The sequence below is a fragment of the Apteryx rowi genome, unplaced genomic scaffold (genome assembly GCF_003343035.1).
Source record: "Apteryx rowi isolate R43461 unplaced genomic scaffold, aptRow1 scaffold_6, whole genome shotgun sequence".
Taxonomy (NCBI): domain Eukaryota; kingdom Metazoa; phylum Chordata; class Aves; order Apterygiformes; family Apterygidae; genus Apteryx; species Apteryx rowi.
The window spans coordinates 1,773,943-1,790,356 of NW_020450871.1; the positions used below are offsets into that span (position 1 = coordinate 1,773,943).

At 46.8% G+C, this 16,414-nt stretch overlaps 2 protein-coding genes across 5 annotated transcripts in view; one reads left to right on the forward strand and one right to left on the reverse strand.

Annotated features, from left to right (window-relative positions):
* TNFRSF13B (TNF receptor superfamily member 13B) overlaps positions 1 to 4,650 on the forward strand; it is a 6,380-nt gene extending 1,730 nt beyond the window's left edge. Inside the window, exons 3-5 of the mRNA XM_026083099.1 lie at positions 80 to 196; positions 695 to 943; positions 2,173 to 4,650. Of these exons, the coding sequence (XP_025938884.1) occupies positions 80 to 196; positions 695 to 943; positions 2,173 to 2,447 (641 nt within the window). The 3' untranslated portion in view covers positions 2,448 to 4,650. The remainder of the gene's footprint in view (positions 1 to 79; positions 197 to 694; positions 944 to 2,172) is intronic.
* Positions 4,651 to 8,962: 4,312 nt separating this feature from the next.
* The window catches only part of USP22 (ubiquitin specific peptidase 22), a 112,913-nt gene continuing 105,461 nt past the window's right edge, over positions 8,963 to 16,414 (reverse strand). For all 4 annotated transcript variants that reach the window (XM_026082950.1, XM_026082951.1, XM_026082948.1 and 1 more), the window contains 4 exons: positions 15,283 to 15,374; positions 13,752 to 13,814; positions 11,718 to 11,867; positions 8,963 to 9,866 (listed from right to left, as the gene is read on the reverse strand). In XM_026082950.1, coding sequence (XP_025938735.1) covers positions 9,824 to 9,866; positions 11,718 to 11,867; positions 13,752 to 13,814; positions 15,283 to 15,374 — 348 coding nt within the window. In that variant the 3' untranslated portion in view covers positions 8,963 to 9,823. The remainder of the gene's footprint in view (positions 9,867 to 11,717; positions 11,868 to 13,751; positions 13,815 to 15,282; positions 15,375 to 16,414) is intronic.

A 16,414-nucleotide genomic window follows, 5' to 3' on the forward strand; every position in this document is an offset into this window, starting at 1 on the left:
CGCCGGCCCCGGCGTCGCCTCTCCGGCGGGTCGGGCGCCCGGCGCTCAGGGGCCGTGTCGCTCTGCCTCCCTCCCGCAGAGTCCATGGCCTGCGGCAGCAGAGCCGGCTTCTACTACGACGAGCTGCTGAAGAAATGCATCAACTGCACCACCGTCTGCGGGCAGCACCCGAAGCAGTGCGCCCCGGCCTGCGAGGGTAAGGCTGCGGCGCGGGGGGCTCAGGGCCGCCCGGCCGGACCCCCCGGCTGGGCTGGAGGAGGCCCCGAAGCCAGGAGAGGGGCAGCAACCCCCCCCCACCCCCCCGGCTCCTCCTTGGGGGGAGGCACTTTATGGGAAAGGAAAGGTCGGGCCAGGGGGCCCCATCCTGCTCTCCCCTCTCCCCCCCTCCCCAGAAACACCGTCCCCGCCACGTGCCCCTGGTTGAGGTGACCGTCCTCGGTGGCCACCAGCAGCCTTCGCCCCTTGCCGCGGGGAGGGGAAGGGGCCGGCGGTTCCCCCCAAGCTGCAGCAGGGCCACGCTGGGGCGGAGAAGCGGTTGCCGGAGAGGAGGAACGAGAGGGAAAGCCGAGCGCGGGGGGGCCACGTAGCCGCTTCCGTCGCCTTTCCCAGCAGAGCATCGAGGGCGCTAGCGGGGACGGCGCACGCGAGCGGCGTCTAAGCTCGCTCATGTCCCCCCCACCCCGGTCCCCTGCAGCCGCCCTGGTGGCCGTGCCGCCGCCGCCATCCACCCTGGGCAGCACCTCGCCGCCGGCCGGCGGCCTGGAGCAGAAGCCGTGCGCGGAGCAGGACCCGTGGCTGGTCGTCTACCTGCTGCTGGGGCTCTGCCTCTGCGCCCTCGTCTGCTCCCTGTTCCTGGGCTGGAGCCACCTGCGCAGGAAGGGAGAGGTGGTCTCCTGCCAGGCCAGCGCCGGCCCCTGCCACCGCCGGGACGACTCCTCCAAAGGTGAGCGGCGGCGGCTGGGGGGCAGGGGAAGGGGCGCGATCCCTCCTCCGTGGCCCAGGGAGGAGAAGCTGCAAAAAGCAACTGTCTCCCTAAGCGCAACACGGACGCAGGGAAGAAACGGGGCTTGCGGAGCAATCGCAGCTCCAAGCACGCTCGACGGGGGCCGCAAGGAGCTCGGGCTAATCGCTACCGATGGCGAGGAGCCGTGGTACCAGGGGCCGCTTGCTCCTGCGTCAAGGTCTGCCCCGTGCAGCCCCTCTGCCGAACTATCGTGCAGCATCAAGGCCCAAGTTTCAGCCCTGGGGCCAGCGATGCTTTACAGGTCGTTGCTTTAGAGAGAAAAGGTGTAAACCAACATATAAAAGATGTTTTCACACTCCCTCCTCCACTTCCCTTTTTTAATACGGTGGATATCTATATATGTGTGTAGATATTTTTAGATATATTGTGTATATACACGGGCACACACGTATATGTGCATTCATTTCAGAGCTGATCGTGCTGGATGTTGCAAAAAATCACTGAGAACAGCCTGTGACCCGATGTGTCATCCTTAGAGTCATTCTTCAGCAGAACTGTAATTTAAGCTGTTCTTATTGACTCTTGTCTGAGGACACTGTGGCATTGAACATTCATTTTTAAGGGAGGCTGACAGGTTCAAAGAGATTTACTGTATGCTTTTTAATATTCCTCACCTCACCTTACTCATCAGATCTTAGGCGATAGAGCAGAGCCCTGCGATAGCCGGCTCCCAGCCGACAGCTGGTCACGGCCGGCCCGGCCCGCTCGCCTTTCTGGAGCTCTTGCGCGTTGCACACCGCTGCATCGGTGCATTTGCATAGGCTACGAAAGGAGCATTCAACGAAAAGACAATGCAGACGCAGCGTTATAAATATTACAATTGCTTTAGCACTAAACCTCAGCCTTCCTGTTTCCAGCGCTTTGCAACTCGTTGACCCCGTCCCTTCCCTCGGCCTTTGGTTTTTGCGTCATTCGCCCCTAGACTCTCGCCTCCCACGGCGGCGGGACGAGGCGCGAGCGGCTGAGCGATGCTTCGCTTGCACGACAGCCGCACGGGCACACGCACCCAGACACGCTGGGCTTTAGCAAAAGCAGGCCGTGCTGGCTCGCGGTTCACGTGCACTTGGGAGGAAGGCAGAAGACACCTTCCTGCTCAGATGGTCTGCTCCTAGAAAGGTCTTAAGCTAATACAGGTAATTTATTTGCAGATCGCCTAGTGGAAGCAGGCAGCGTTGGTGATGGATCTACCGGGAGCAGGGTACCGGAGCCGGTGGAAACCTGCGGCTTCTGCTTCCCCGAGCACGGCTCTGCTGTACAGGAGACCAAGTCGTGCCACAGCACCTCCTACCACGTAGGAGAAAGAGTCGCTGCCTCTCGCAGCGGGATACGCAGCACGGGAAGCGCGGGGGCCATTCCCGGTCCTGATGACGGCCACTTCAAAATCATCTGCTCTCCTTCGCAAGAGAAGACACCGCTGGCCTGAGCGCAGCAAAGGTTCCCGCAGGTGACGGGAACAGAAGGAAAGCTGCTCCCTCTGCCCACAAACGCAGCTGCTTTGCCCTCCGTTTCCAGTAAATGTAACGGTTTCTACCACGACAGGCTGGCAAGACGCCGTCTTCGCATGGTGGATCCAGACTACAACCAATGCTATTTTCTTCCATGCAGGAAATGAAATTCTCGCTATTCTTATGCGCTCTCAATAAAAGAAGTCCCTTTCCTTCTAGCAGCATCTTTATGCCCTAACCTGACCTCTGCAGATTTTTCCATGCTCCCTGGTCATTGGAACCGAGTCTCATCGAGGCTTTTCATTCTGGCTCCAGCATCAGTGTCACTTGGCCTCTGTGAACGGTTTTGATGCTCAGCCAGGAACAGACGATGATGAACAACGGTCCCCCGTGGGAAAGCACGGCCTCCCTTTTTGAAAAAAGCTCTACCTTGTACCACAAGTAGTTTACAGGCAGCAGTGAGAGCACCGCATGCATCTCGAACATGATGGATGAAGAGAAAACGGGCTAAGCAGTGGTGTCAGCCCAAGTCTAGAGCAGTAGTAAATCCCTCATGCACAAAGCCCAAATATAACGGAACAACTTGACATTTTAATCAATCATTCCTTGAACGTTGTCTGGGTGTCTTCCTCTTCCAACAAATTGATTTCCTAAGGACCACAAGGAGTTTCCGAAAGAGTTATTTTAAAATGTATTTTAAAGCATCTCAGACCTTTCAGACAAGGGAGAACATCTGGCCTTCTCCAGCCTCCCGTGGCTGAGGCACGGACTCAGACCCAAGAAGTTATTCTTGGAAGTTATATATAAGAGCATCAAATGCCGTTGGCCTTGAGGGCTTGGTAAAGCTAACAGGCCTTGGAGAAGACACGCTGCCATGCTGACAAGCCCGGCACGTTTTTCAACTTTAGCAAAAGTTTCTTTACAGGAGAGAATATTTATCGGGGCTCAGTGCGTTTCTGAGGCGAGGAAAAGCCACGCGAGCCGGCGAGGGCTCTGCACGCCAACAGCGCATGACGCCGCGCCAGCAGCGGCTGGGACAGACCCCAAAGTACACACCGAACCCCTAGCCTGGAAAAACTTAAATACAAAACTGCAACTTTCACAAATGCTGTCTAAAACTGAAGTGTTAGATGCCTGCTAATAACCTGTGTTTTTTTTGCGTGGGCCAAACGGAATTGGTTTCAGATGTGAAAAGACATCTACGGCCGAAAACTTGACTCAGTGGTTTTACATACTTCTGGTTTTGGTTACCTGAAATAGCTGGTAAAAATGATGAGCCTTCCAAAGATGCAGCTGCTTCGAGGAAAGATTTTTCTCTGACCTAGATTTGAAAGTTACTATGGAAAAACAGGCATTTCAACATGTAACTTGAAGTTCTCATTTTCACTAAAGGAGAGTGTTAAGCTGTAGGAATTTTTTGCTTGTTGAGAAATCATTCATGATAGTAGACCATCATCAATTTTCTCAAACCAGAGTTTAAAACTGGGTAGAAAAAATACAAGAAAGTCAATATATGCATAAGTTAGAAGGGCTGGTAAATCTGACTTTCCAGGGGAAAGCAGACAGCTAGAGAAAGCAATAGCAAGTAGTTATAATAAACTTTGCATTTTATGTACTATGTATTTCTCCAAACTCACTTAAATGCTTTCTTATCACAAAAGATAGCGCCATGTTCACAGCCATCCCTGATCACAAAGCAGAAAAAAGTTGGAACCAAATGAGACCAGTTAGAACTAGAAAGTTCAAGAGCTGTTTAAAGACACGGGCTAACAACATACACGTTGGCCTGACGGTGGTTAAGTGGTCCAAATCCTCACTGTCCTGAATCACCTCATGAGCGAACACGGCGATTTTCTGTCTCACTATTCTCGCGTATCGTATTTCATTGCTTCGCACTGCTTAGCAAAGTCCTGATAACGCGGCAGCCGCAGGGATCGCTTTTGCATCGCGCTGCGTTTACCTTCGCGGGGGTGGGATACGGCTTTGCAAACCTGAAATCTCCCTTTGCTCAGATAATTCTCCCAAATGCGATGAGCCCGGAGAGGCTGCCATCCTCAGCCCAAAAGCTCCTTACCGTGTCATGCCGACACCACACCTGGCCCCTGGCCACCAGCGAGCAGCCGGCAGGGCACAGTGACGCGTGCTGGGTGCAACACCAAACACCAGTATAGAAACGCCAAAGCCGAGAGCACCTCACTGCCGTATTAAGCCTTTCCGTGCTCTTCACGCTCTGAGTTTTATTCAGGACGAGGACGGTTTCACGCGCAGATCCCTTAGCACACGTAGAAAGGTGCTTTGCACCTCGCCGCAGGGGAGCACCGAAGAGCTGCACGTGCTGGAGATGGAGGTGGTGAAAGCATCTCGGCCGCCCCCGAGCCATCTCCTCCGGGGCTCCAAGGGGTTTCAAAGCGAGTGACCGGTTGAAGAGGAGGGCTTCCCGGCAGCTAATGGCCGGCGGAGGACCGAGGGGTTTGCTCAGAGCAACCAGTCATTACGAGCCAGGAAGAGAGTGACCGCAGAGTCATTTCTACTATTTCTAAGCCATAAAACATTCATAGGCAAGATAAAACTGCTTTCTGATACCGCCCGCTTATAGTACCAAGCTTTTGCTAACGGTGCTGGGAAAGCAGACTTTTAAACACCCTATTTAGGTGCCTTGCAGAGGTCGCCAAGTGGCACCGCCAGGGCCCGGCTGGCTCTTCTTCGCGCAGAGATGCCCTGCCGCTCGGGAACAGCCCGGAGCACGAAGCCCTCCCGTGCAGCCTGCAACGCTGCCCCGCTCGGGGCGGCCCAAAGCTTTCCTGCCAGGGCCGTGGGAACCGTGCCAGAGGCCAGGCAGCGGGAAACGCTCACTGCGGTACCCGTCCACTGACAACCGTGTCACTACCGCGCTTCGTTTTAAGCTTAAAAAGCCACGACCCCGCTCAGACCCTGGCAGGCCACCCGGGGTAGGAGGCGGCTGCTGGGGGACGACGGGTTAAGTCGAAGCAGTCCCAGGTTAGCTCGGATGCTCCGGCATCTCCGGTTCAGCCTCTCGCTAGTCCCAGGCAAGCAGCCCGAGCAACCGCGGGAAACGCCTCGGCACTCGCTGCTCACTGCACGGAGAGTCAGAACCTGATTTAAAACAGGCTGGAAATACCAAACTGAACACGTGTCGTGGGCCGGGCAGTCAGGGTGTCCCGCGAGGATCAAACGGTATCGATTATTCAGCAGGCAGAGTTTTAGGACAGCTGTTGTAAAGAACCAGCGCGGCAGCACACCCTGTTTGGCTCCGGGAAGCCAACGCCGCTGCTCGCGGGAAGCCCGGGACGCAGCTCACCTTCATTCCCGCTCCGGACTCTGGCGGACCTCCCGCGCGTTCCCAGGCAGCCCGATGAGCCGTGCTGCCGCTTACCGCTACTAAGTGCTACTCTTCCTCGAGCGCTCGCTGCAAGAGAGAAGGGGGGAAGCAGCAATATCCTACAGTAGACGGCGGTCTGCGTGGTTTGTGTCCTAGAAACTGGGGGGGAAGATACGTGTCAGAAGCCAAGTCCTCCCCACCCTGCTGAGCGAGAGGGGARCGTTCCTCACGGTCCCCTCCTTCAGGGAATACAAATGCTAATATCAGTGCTTTAAAGAAAACATGGAGCAAGCTGGTCAAATCAGCACCGAGAGCAGATTATGAACAGATTCCCAAATACAACAGTTAGAKGCAACAGAAGCCAGAGAAATCAGTAGATTTGGGATCACGTTTGCAGCTACTGTCCCACAGCTCTGACAGAGCATGCTCAAAGGCATCACGTACAATGTCGTTCTGCTATCAGACATATAGGGGTGCAAGCAAGAATTAAACTTCATGGGATTAAGGCCACTAATTTTGAGTAAGAGCATCCACATGGGGGGKTTAATGCAGGTTAAGGAATCCACACTACATTCAGTTTTGCCAGCTGCCCCCCCCCCAGACAGCTTCTCACATCCCGGCTTTTGCTCAAGTTTTCCTCAGGCACCAGCATCAAGTGAAGCTGCATCTCTAGTCCAGTGCCTGAGAGGGGGACAGGAAAAYGCTACGCTGCAGGCGACTTCGTGGGTTTTAAACACAACGTATACTCCAATATGAGCGTGGATCATCCTACAAGTCTTTGTATTCAGTAACTTCTTCAGATGCTTCCTCGCAACAGGGCAAGCCATGCCAATATAAAACTATACTTCAAAATTAAATCGACTCCAAACCCCAGTCCCTGACTTGAGCAAGGTCAGCAGCTGAAGCAGCGGGATAATTAGTCATCGAAGCAGGCAGGATTTCTGCTCCGTCTGCCAGCCCCCCAGGAAGGCATAACTGGATCAGTCATTCGTTAGCATCTTACTGCACAGGAAGGAGTTTGGTCGTTGGCGTTTTCCTAAAGGTGACGGTGAGTTCTGCAAAGAGAAATCCCCCAGCTCTATCAGGAATAAGCCTTGCGTGTGAGCTGAATGATTATTTCTGAACAGAGGAAGGACAAGAGAAGGCCATATTAGAAAAAAGTATAATGAGGGTTTTTTTGTTGTTGTTTTTTTTTTAAGGCAGAGGGAAAAATGCTCTCTGCTGCTCTAACAACCTGTGCCGATTTACTGTTGCTGGAAATAGAAACATGCTTGGCATGATTCAAGGTGAGACATTCGACAGGGGGGAGAGAAGAGAGAGAGAGAAAAAAACAGAAAGAAAAACAAGAGCTTTTACATACGCTGGGAATTCTGCTTTTAAAACCAGAAACAGAGCGCTGAAATCTGCTCCGCTCTCCGTCTCCAACTGCAAACGCTCAGTGCAGGCGCAGTCAGGCAGAGCACAGCGCTCGCCACCAGCCTGAGAGGGGCGGAAAGAAAAATTAAGGCTGACTTATGTAGCTGGCCTCATCCCTAAACAATTTGTTTCTAAAGGATTAACAAAATAGACTGCCTTAGCTCCAGCAGCCAAGCGCGTGCTAGCGGAGAACAGAATTCGTTTGTTCAGGCTCTGGCAGCAGAGCAGCAGCCAGGGGCTCAGAGCTCGGCATCGGGCCGCTCGCCGCACGGTGGCACTCCTCCTCCAGCAACGGGGCGAGGTGGGGACTGGAACTGCAGCAGCCTGGGGAATAACCAGAGGCTGCTTCTCGTCTTCCTCCGCAAGCTTGCTGCATTATTAAAAGGTAGCAGGAAGCGTCGTCAAGCATCCGCACGACGCCGTGCCCAATTCCAGGCGGGAGGGGGCCTCCCTGGCCGCGCGGGCACCGTTCATCTGCATTTCCCCAGCAGTTTTTCATTTGCGACAAGAACACTCAGGTTAAACCCTGCAGTACCCAATTACAACCGAAAACTATTTCAAGCATGACGATGGGGGAAGACAGGTTACGAAACCAGAGCGTGCTATTCGCTTCTGCAGAAATCGGGCTGCCTAGATACCTCCGATACTGTACGGTACATTTTCAATGTCTGATTCGGTATTCAGGGTGTTCCAATTAGTCAGTGGTTCTTCTTTCCCCGCTTCAAGGTGTCGCAGAAATCTCTCGATGTACAACACTGCCTTGTGCTCTTCTAGTTTGTGTACAAATCAAATACAATTTCGCCATCCTTTTGTGCAGCTTCTCTTGTAAGACGCTCATTTAAAAAACAAACAAACCCAGACTTTACTTATTTTCCCCTTGTTTTTTTTCTRTTAAACAGATCACTTTCTGCCTCTACCTTTGGGAGGTTAGACACCTGCAACCCATTTCTAGAGCACAGAATCTGAAGGGCCAGACCAACCCATACTTGTAACCACGCTGCCGAAGTCAAAGGGGGGCTGCTTGCATACGCACGCAGAGCTTAATCACCTTTTTGGAGCGGCCTTTACACAAATCTAGAGAGCGTCRAAACCTCAGACAGACTCAGCTCTCCAAAGGTCCCACGAGGAAGAGGGAGCAGAACTGATTTTTGCTCTTTTTAAGCTCTACGTGGTGAACTCAATCCATGGCCCAGCCTCCTGGGAGCAAAACGCAGCACACGAGGAGGTGCTGCTGGTGCCCRCGCAGGCAAAGGAGCCGCTTGGAAAGGCGGCAACGGAGGGGGAGAAGGGGAAGGCAAACGCGCTGGTGACAAAGCGCAAGCAAGCCGGTGCACCCGCTGCTACCAGCTAAGGACCCAGATAAAGAGGCTGAGACTCTGCAAAGGGGTGAGGGTGCGTGAGGAGTTAATCCCTGTGGGAGGCTACAGGGAACCAATACGGAGCCTAGCACATACCAGGAAAATGTGTTGTTTACTTAAAAAGCCTAGTGCACTGCAGAAGTGCTCAATAGCAGCAGATCTATCGCTCAGTGCTGCCCCCAGCAGCAACCGTAGCTAACAGATGGTACATTTTTCGATACTGAAGTTGTCTCAAGTCTCGTATATATACGCTTTTGGAAGGCGTGATGGGCGGGGAAAAAAAAAAAAAAAAAAAAACCAAAGCCAGCAACAACAAAAGAAGCAATTCTGAGAAATTCAAACTTATTCACAAGGTTTTAAAAAAGGACCAAGACCACTCTTACAGTATAAACACGCCAATTCATTCATTTTACTGATGGTTGCATTTATGAATTTCATTCTCGTGAAAAAAGGGAATAAAAGGAAAAAAATTAAGAAAATAGCTATTTATAGAAAACAAAACAAAAAAGGGCTCAAACAGAAAATAATCTGTGCTGATGCTTTTGATGAGCAGTCCGATGGCATTAAACATTACCTGTGCAAGCAGGCATGCTTGAAAACCTGTCTTAGTACTGTAGCTTCAGTTCCACAATCCAGGATTTCTTTTATGTTTCGAAAAAAAAAGAGCCTAATAGTTTCATACTGTATTTATTTAATAACTAAAATTCACAAATAAAAAGATACTTGCAAAGTCCTTTAGTTGTGTCATCCCCTCCTCCTCCACTCTACTGCTTTCAGACCCATATGCATAAAAAATGGGCTTGGATTTTTAATTTTAACTGTTATATGATTGGTCGTCGGAGCTGAAGCACCAATGGAGAAGATGCTTTATGGAGATGAGGGTACACCCCCTTGCCTTCCCACACACATTTTGGAGGAACATAGGAGATGTACCAGTGCCCGGACTCCTCTGCTCCCATTTCCCCCACCCAGAGCATTCCTTTCATTTTATATTTCCTCTGTTAAGTGACTGACTGTAGCCTCTTTTTTCCCCCTTTCTGTCCTTGCGGGACTGCATACACGTTGGACATTGTTCATTTCTTACTCCGCCAGGCTTTGAGCCAGTGTCAAGTAGGTCCTGTTACAGCTCAGTGCTAGTTGTTTTTTAATGGGTCTTTTCATTTCAGGTAGGTTTGTGTGTCGTTTCAGAAGGCTTGCTTATTTTCTTCCTTGTTTATATCTGACAAGCTGCTGGATAAGGCTATTCATACTCCAGGAACTGCTTGTGATAGAACAGCAAATATCTGCAAGAAAGTAGAGGTACAGTTTCAGCTTTCTGCTGCCCATTGTAGCAGATTAATATTTCTATTGATGTAATCGCAGAGAGGAGGACTACCCATTTCGTTTTTCTTTTCAATCTCAAGCGATTCCAGGGAAATGTCAGCTTCCTGCAGTAACCATGGAAGAGGAGGAGGGAAGCCAGCTGAAATAGTTATACCAGCAGCTCAGGAAACCGAACAGTTGTCTGTCATGCAGGCAAACCATCTTGTTGTATAATCTACTTGGAATCTGAACTTTTTGGAAGATTGGACTATGCTGATGCTCAGGCAGGGCAGTGTCCATTTAATACTACCATGATACAAAACGCATTAAGAGGCGGCCGTTCCTTCAGAGTCACATAACCAAAACATAAGACGTTTATGATCGCTGCAAATTGTATGCCGTTTACTCATATCAAAATAAAATGTGGAGGAAAATGTGTGTCCCAGTCAAACCCGATTCTAATATCTAATGTCTCAATCTGTTCTCTACTCTGCTGTTTTAACAGAATGAAGTTCTTCCTATTCTTAATTACTGTATGCACGCTGCTACATGACAGAGCCCAGCGCTCAAGCAGTTACATGTCAGAGGGAAGTGGACTGAGCTCTACATATTTACACACCACACACCGACAGAGTTACTGCACCACTCGGTTAAAATAACTTCAAAGCATTTTTGAGACTTCCCAGTTCCTATCATTCTCTTTCCAGCCCCATGGAGTTTCCCTTATCCAATGAGATCGACTCAGTGTCAGCATTTATCTGAACCAAGGAAAATGGATCAGATACCTAACCACTCTTTAATGAGATAGCTATGCAGCAGTTGCGTTGCATATCCTCTCCTCCTTGCCTGTGGCAGTCTCTTCCACGGACATATCCCATGCCAGGACCAAAGCTAACCATTGGTTATTGAATAAAAATATCCAGCTTACTTCTCCTGGTGACCTTAAAGCATAAGCAATTTTAGTCAAATCATTTGACACTACAATTCAGATATTATAGGAGAGGTTTTTACTGTCAAGTTGAAGTGCACAAAAGGAAAAACGTGTAAACCTATTAAAAATTTCAAACTGAACATCTGTGCCTGCAGCAATTAATGAAAATGTCAGGTATAATTAAAAAAAGAACAAAAACAGGCTTATTTTTCCAGTACTGAGTTCATAGTTGAAAAAAGCCAAAATGAAGATTTCAGATTTTAAGTTGCTGCATTCTTAAAATAGATACCAATCTCCAATGCTTCTCTCAAATGAGAAGCACCTAAATGTTTCCATTGCAAATTATTGCTCTGCACTCCCAATACTTTTCTACTGCAAGCATCCAAAATCATAACATCAATCTGAAATCAATTTAAAGCCATGAGCTATGAGCTCATGTTCTACACCTGCCTCCCATATAGCCTTGCCATTCTGTGGTTCATATATTTTCCTAATGGCTTTTCTTCAAATCTTTTACAYTCATAGTAATCTAAAAGTTCTGCAGACAAAGACAGGATTGTGTCATGGATGTAAGTACTTGCAAGACCCCTGTTTCTACACTGGATAATCATATCACTTTGATCTTCCGAGCCCCTTCCATTAGCAAGCAAGAGTTTGGACATGAGCACTAGTTACAGACATTGCAACTGATGCTCCCTTGTCTTTCCCCTCTTCTTCCTTCAAAAAATCCAGGAGCATAAAGCAACATTCTGAAACGCTGATAATGCAGAGAGAAAAAATAGATACTGAAACAGAGAAATTAAGTCTTCTCTATGATGAAGCAGTATTTTTATCTGAAAGAAAGAAAAAAAAGCCTGAAGGTCAGCTTTCCTTCCCTTCCCCTTTTCAGTTCACAACTTACCCTTCACTGTCTAGTACATCCTTAATGCTAGCCTTGGTGATAATGGCGTCATCACACTTGAACCACTGGTCCTTGTGCTGCCGGATGAAGCTGGTATAGTGCCCACTCTCCAAGGTTCCTTGGTGATTAACTACTGCAAACAAGGAATACCTGGTACAGAAAAGAGTTAATGAACTAGTGGATCAAAAGGGGGAAAAAACCTGACATTTTAGACAAGCAGAAGCTTGTGCTCCTAGGCACAGATAGAAATTGTAAAGATATCTGACCCATCAATAAAACACCAGCTCTTAACATCAGCTGGGAAGAGGACATGCTTGTTCAGAGAAAATAAACCACATTTTCTATTCCTCTTCTTGCTATTACTGCAACATTCCAGTCTGATGACAGCTGTCAGCTTTACCAATATTAGCTACCAAAGATTTTTCAATATTGACGTATTCCTGAAGAGGACCACTGATTATCCAGTCCGACCTTCTATTTCCCTGAATTAGGTACTCCAGTGAACCAGAAAAAAACTACTTGGAGGAGGGTGGGGAGGGGAAGGAGCTAATCGTAGATACTTCCAGTGATACGCTGTTGCACTAATTGTCCTTAATATAGAAAGTTTGTAGCTATTTTGAAAACTGAATATATTCAGCCTCAACTTCCAGCTTTCAGACCTTGTTGCGCCTTTGCCTGCTAGACTGGAAATCAGACCTCTCTCTTCCGAAGATACTGCTAGACTGATCAAGTTGCTCTTAGATTTTTTTTTTTTTTTTTTTAAGGCTGAAGTCCTTGACTCTTTTGTTGGTTGGTAAGATTTTTTTCCCAGTCTTAATTTTACTTGTGGCTGTTTTTCAAATGTTCTCCATTCTCTCAACCTCTTTCTTAAAATGCTGTCTTCAAACCTGAATATAAACACAGCTGCACGATGATCAAATAATCTCTCTAATTTCACCTGATATCCTCCTATTTATGTTTAAAAACTGCAAGGTTCTCTAGACCCAGTGCTGCAACAAGGGCTCCTGTTCAGTCGACTGTCTCCCAGAGATTTGTAAGAGTCCCCATTTTCCTAGATGGAGTCTTTAATCCAGCCAGGATGGACACTGCTCTTTATTCCTAGATGTAGGATTCTAGGATTGCCCCAGCTGTTTACTGGCTTCCAGCTTAGCAAGCAAGCAACCCAGAAGTCTCTCATTACCTAATCCTCTTCATCATTAACAACTTCTCCAACCTGTGTCGTGCGTAAGCCTCAGTGATGCATTTTGTTTTCTTTCAGATCTTTGCTAGCACTATTAAACACCATACATCTAACGAATCAATCCCTGTAGGAGCACACAAAACACCTGCTTGATGTCTTCTCGTATGACAAATGCACTGAGACCTAGTTAGCTAGTTTTTAAATCCATCTATTGTGGGATTCTAGTTTCTTAATGAGACTTTTAGTGTCAAATGAAATGCCTTGAGGAATTTAAATACATAACATCAGCACATGACTGCAACTACCAAACTGTAACCTTATTAAAAAAAAGATAAAGTTTGTGTGACCATATCTATTCCCATGAAACTATGAATACTGTCTTCAACTATTTCTCCTTTAAATTCTTGGCCAAGTCTTATGTCAGCCACTCCATTATTCTGACTGGAATCAATGCCTGACCAACACATCCCAGAATTACTGAGGTCATCCAGTTCTGACTTAAAGTATCAGTGTTCAATAAGCTTTCTTTCAATCTTCTGGAACTTCCTTTGCTGTTCCAATAGAAATAGGATTATTTAAAGGAAAACCCATCCCTTTCAATACTGTAATGACAGCCCTTAATTCTGTTCAAAGGCATATTACTGGGGTTAACAGCATCAGGTCAGCAAGTTAGCTGCCACAAAATCACGATAAGGTTTGCAAATGTAGTAAAGCTTTATTTTGCAACAGTTCAGACTTACTGTGCTGTCAAATATGGTAATGCACTTATCACTGCAGGATATACAGCAGACTGTATAACTCCTTCTAGAAGCCAACTACCTTTCACAATAGGAGTCACAGAATGTACCACTTACTTATTATCATTGTTTAGACTATCCGTCGGCTGCTGGTATTGCCCGTTCATTCTGCTCTCTTTACTGCAACACACACACACACAAAAATCCAGTCACTTAAAGCAGTGGCTTCCCAAACAGAGTAAATAGGTTGTACATGACACACAGCTTGTTCGCAGAATCCACGTCCTAATTCAAAAGCACAATGCTGCTTAGCAGCAGAAAAGGGTCTGCTGATTAGGATGCTAAAGATGCTTTATTTGTTCTTGCAGCAATGCTACATAAGAAGCACCATTTCTCCTCCTGGTCAAGGATTCAGTGCTGCAAATACAGATCTGTTTACATCAAACGTCCTATCCAAAAGCTTGAAAACAGGTTATGAAAAGATTTGTATTTTAAACCTGGAAAAATATCTAATTGCAATCCCTTATCCTGTGATGGGTCAATCATCCTGGCTCTGACTTGTAAATTCATTTTGTGTTTTGATATCAGCAATAGGATTACGCTGTTGATTTCACAGCTGACGAAATTCAGATTACCGAGCTACGCCTCCCGATTATCCTGCCTGTATTCCATTAGGCTTGATACCTTTTATCAGCAGAGCCTATTCTATCCAGGGAGAATTCACCACAGAGGAACAGGAAAGTCTCAAAATCTCTGGAATGTACTGGAATAAACTGTGTATCCCTAATACAACACAATTTAATGGAGCTTTGGGGCTCTCCCTTCTCTCCTGGCAGAAGTATCTACTTTTCTTTGGGGAAAAAAAAAATTTGAAAGCACTATTAAAATTTTATCTTCAAATACAGAGCTTATGTTAAGAGATGCCATGTTTTGGGGCTTTCTGCATTGCTTCAGTTATAAGTTAAGCCTGAATATCCTTTCATATAGTCTGAATGGAATGCCTGATACATACTTGTTACCTGAGCTCATTTAGTTCCTTTTATAGATGTATTTCTGCTTAAATGTTATGTCTTTGTAACAGACTTGGGAGGTGGGAAAAGTCTTCCTGCATTTGATTAAATGCCAATTAGAATACCTATTTTAATCTGAACAACATGCTTTTCTTGCACCATTCACTAAAGAGAGATTGAAGGTTTAAAAAAAAAAAGTTTGCTCATGCACAGGAATGGATTTTTATAACCTCAAAAACATTACATTAGGCACGCTATGTCTAGTCTGCCTGATCATAGAGGAAAAGACTGACGGGTGGGCACTCAGGAGACAGGACCAAAGCAGAGATCTTTAAAAGTCTGCAGGCATGATGGATCCAAGTCTACGAGTTTAACACGCAACTAGAAACATAACACCATTAATAAAAAACCTTAAATGCTTAAATGGTCTAACCAAGTCTTTTCTGGCACACAAAACTCAATAGCTCATCTAAAAATTGGCTTAGGAAAGATGCGGATTTCATGGAGAAACTTAAGCGAAGTACCATTATACACGCTGTTCTATAACCTTGATTCAAGGACGTTCCATGTTTCACGATGCACATGTATGGAACTGCTAGACAGTCCTGTCCAGGTCTTTGGGGGAACTTGGTACACACCTGGAAGCCATGAATGGTGTCATGTCCAGCTCCAGTGGAAACGAGACATACGTAGTGATCTTTCGCCTCAGTTTGGCTGAGTGTTCAAACCGCTGGAGACAAAGCGTAAGAATTTTTTTTTTTTTTTTTAAGAGAAAGGCTAAATTTTCCATCTTTTATAAATGTTAGGTACAAATACTTATAAACTTTTATAAATCTAAGGTACAATGATGTAAAGGCATATTACCAATCAGTACCCAGGGATACCACCAGATTTTCTACTAATTAGTTGGATTGGGAGCCCCACAAGTAAATGCTAAAACATTTCTACTTGGAAACTGAACCACCCAAGATGATACCTTTTGTGAAGAAAAATAAGGTATTGACTAAAATGTTTACCTTAGTATCTATGCACACAAACCTATTCCCAACTGACAACAAGAAACACATTAAACAGAGATAGCACACACAGGCTTTAACCACACCAGTGTTCATCTCTACTACATACTATTCAAATGTATGGTCCCTGCCTCAACAAGCATGCAAAATTGGTGACAGTGAGATCTTGCCATGAGATTTCTACACTTAATCCACCCATCCAATCATCTCAAATGACAGGCATCAAGACTGCACAGGAATACCAATTCAAATTAAGGAGAAATGGAAGATGATAATAAAAAGCCTTGTCCCTCCTTCTCCTATAGGAACCTGCAATACCCACCGTACTTTCCTCATCTTGCCAATTGAACATTAAATAGAAGCAGGAACAAATAACAGAAAGAGATGAATGAGCTTCTATTTAAAGCCAGCTTCTCTCTCCATTTCTCAGAAATTCTGCTCTATTTACACTTCAAGTTAATGATTTTCCAATTGTGGTGCCATAACAATTCCCTAGCAACAGATCCAGACTTCAAAAGCTGAGACTTCTATAATTCTTATCTTTTGCATTTCTTTTTCACTTTAATACATGAAAATGAAATTTGCATTTTGGATGGACAGGACAACACAATCACCTTAGGAATAGTCATTTATTTTCAAAAATATCTTCAATCACTCTGGGTAACACAAATACTGAATTGAATGTAGGAAAGGAGTTTAGCATATCTGCACGGTCTTGCCCAAAGATCAGAATCACCTAGGCACATCTTTCCAA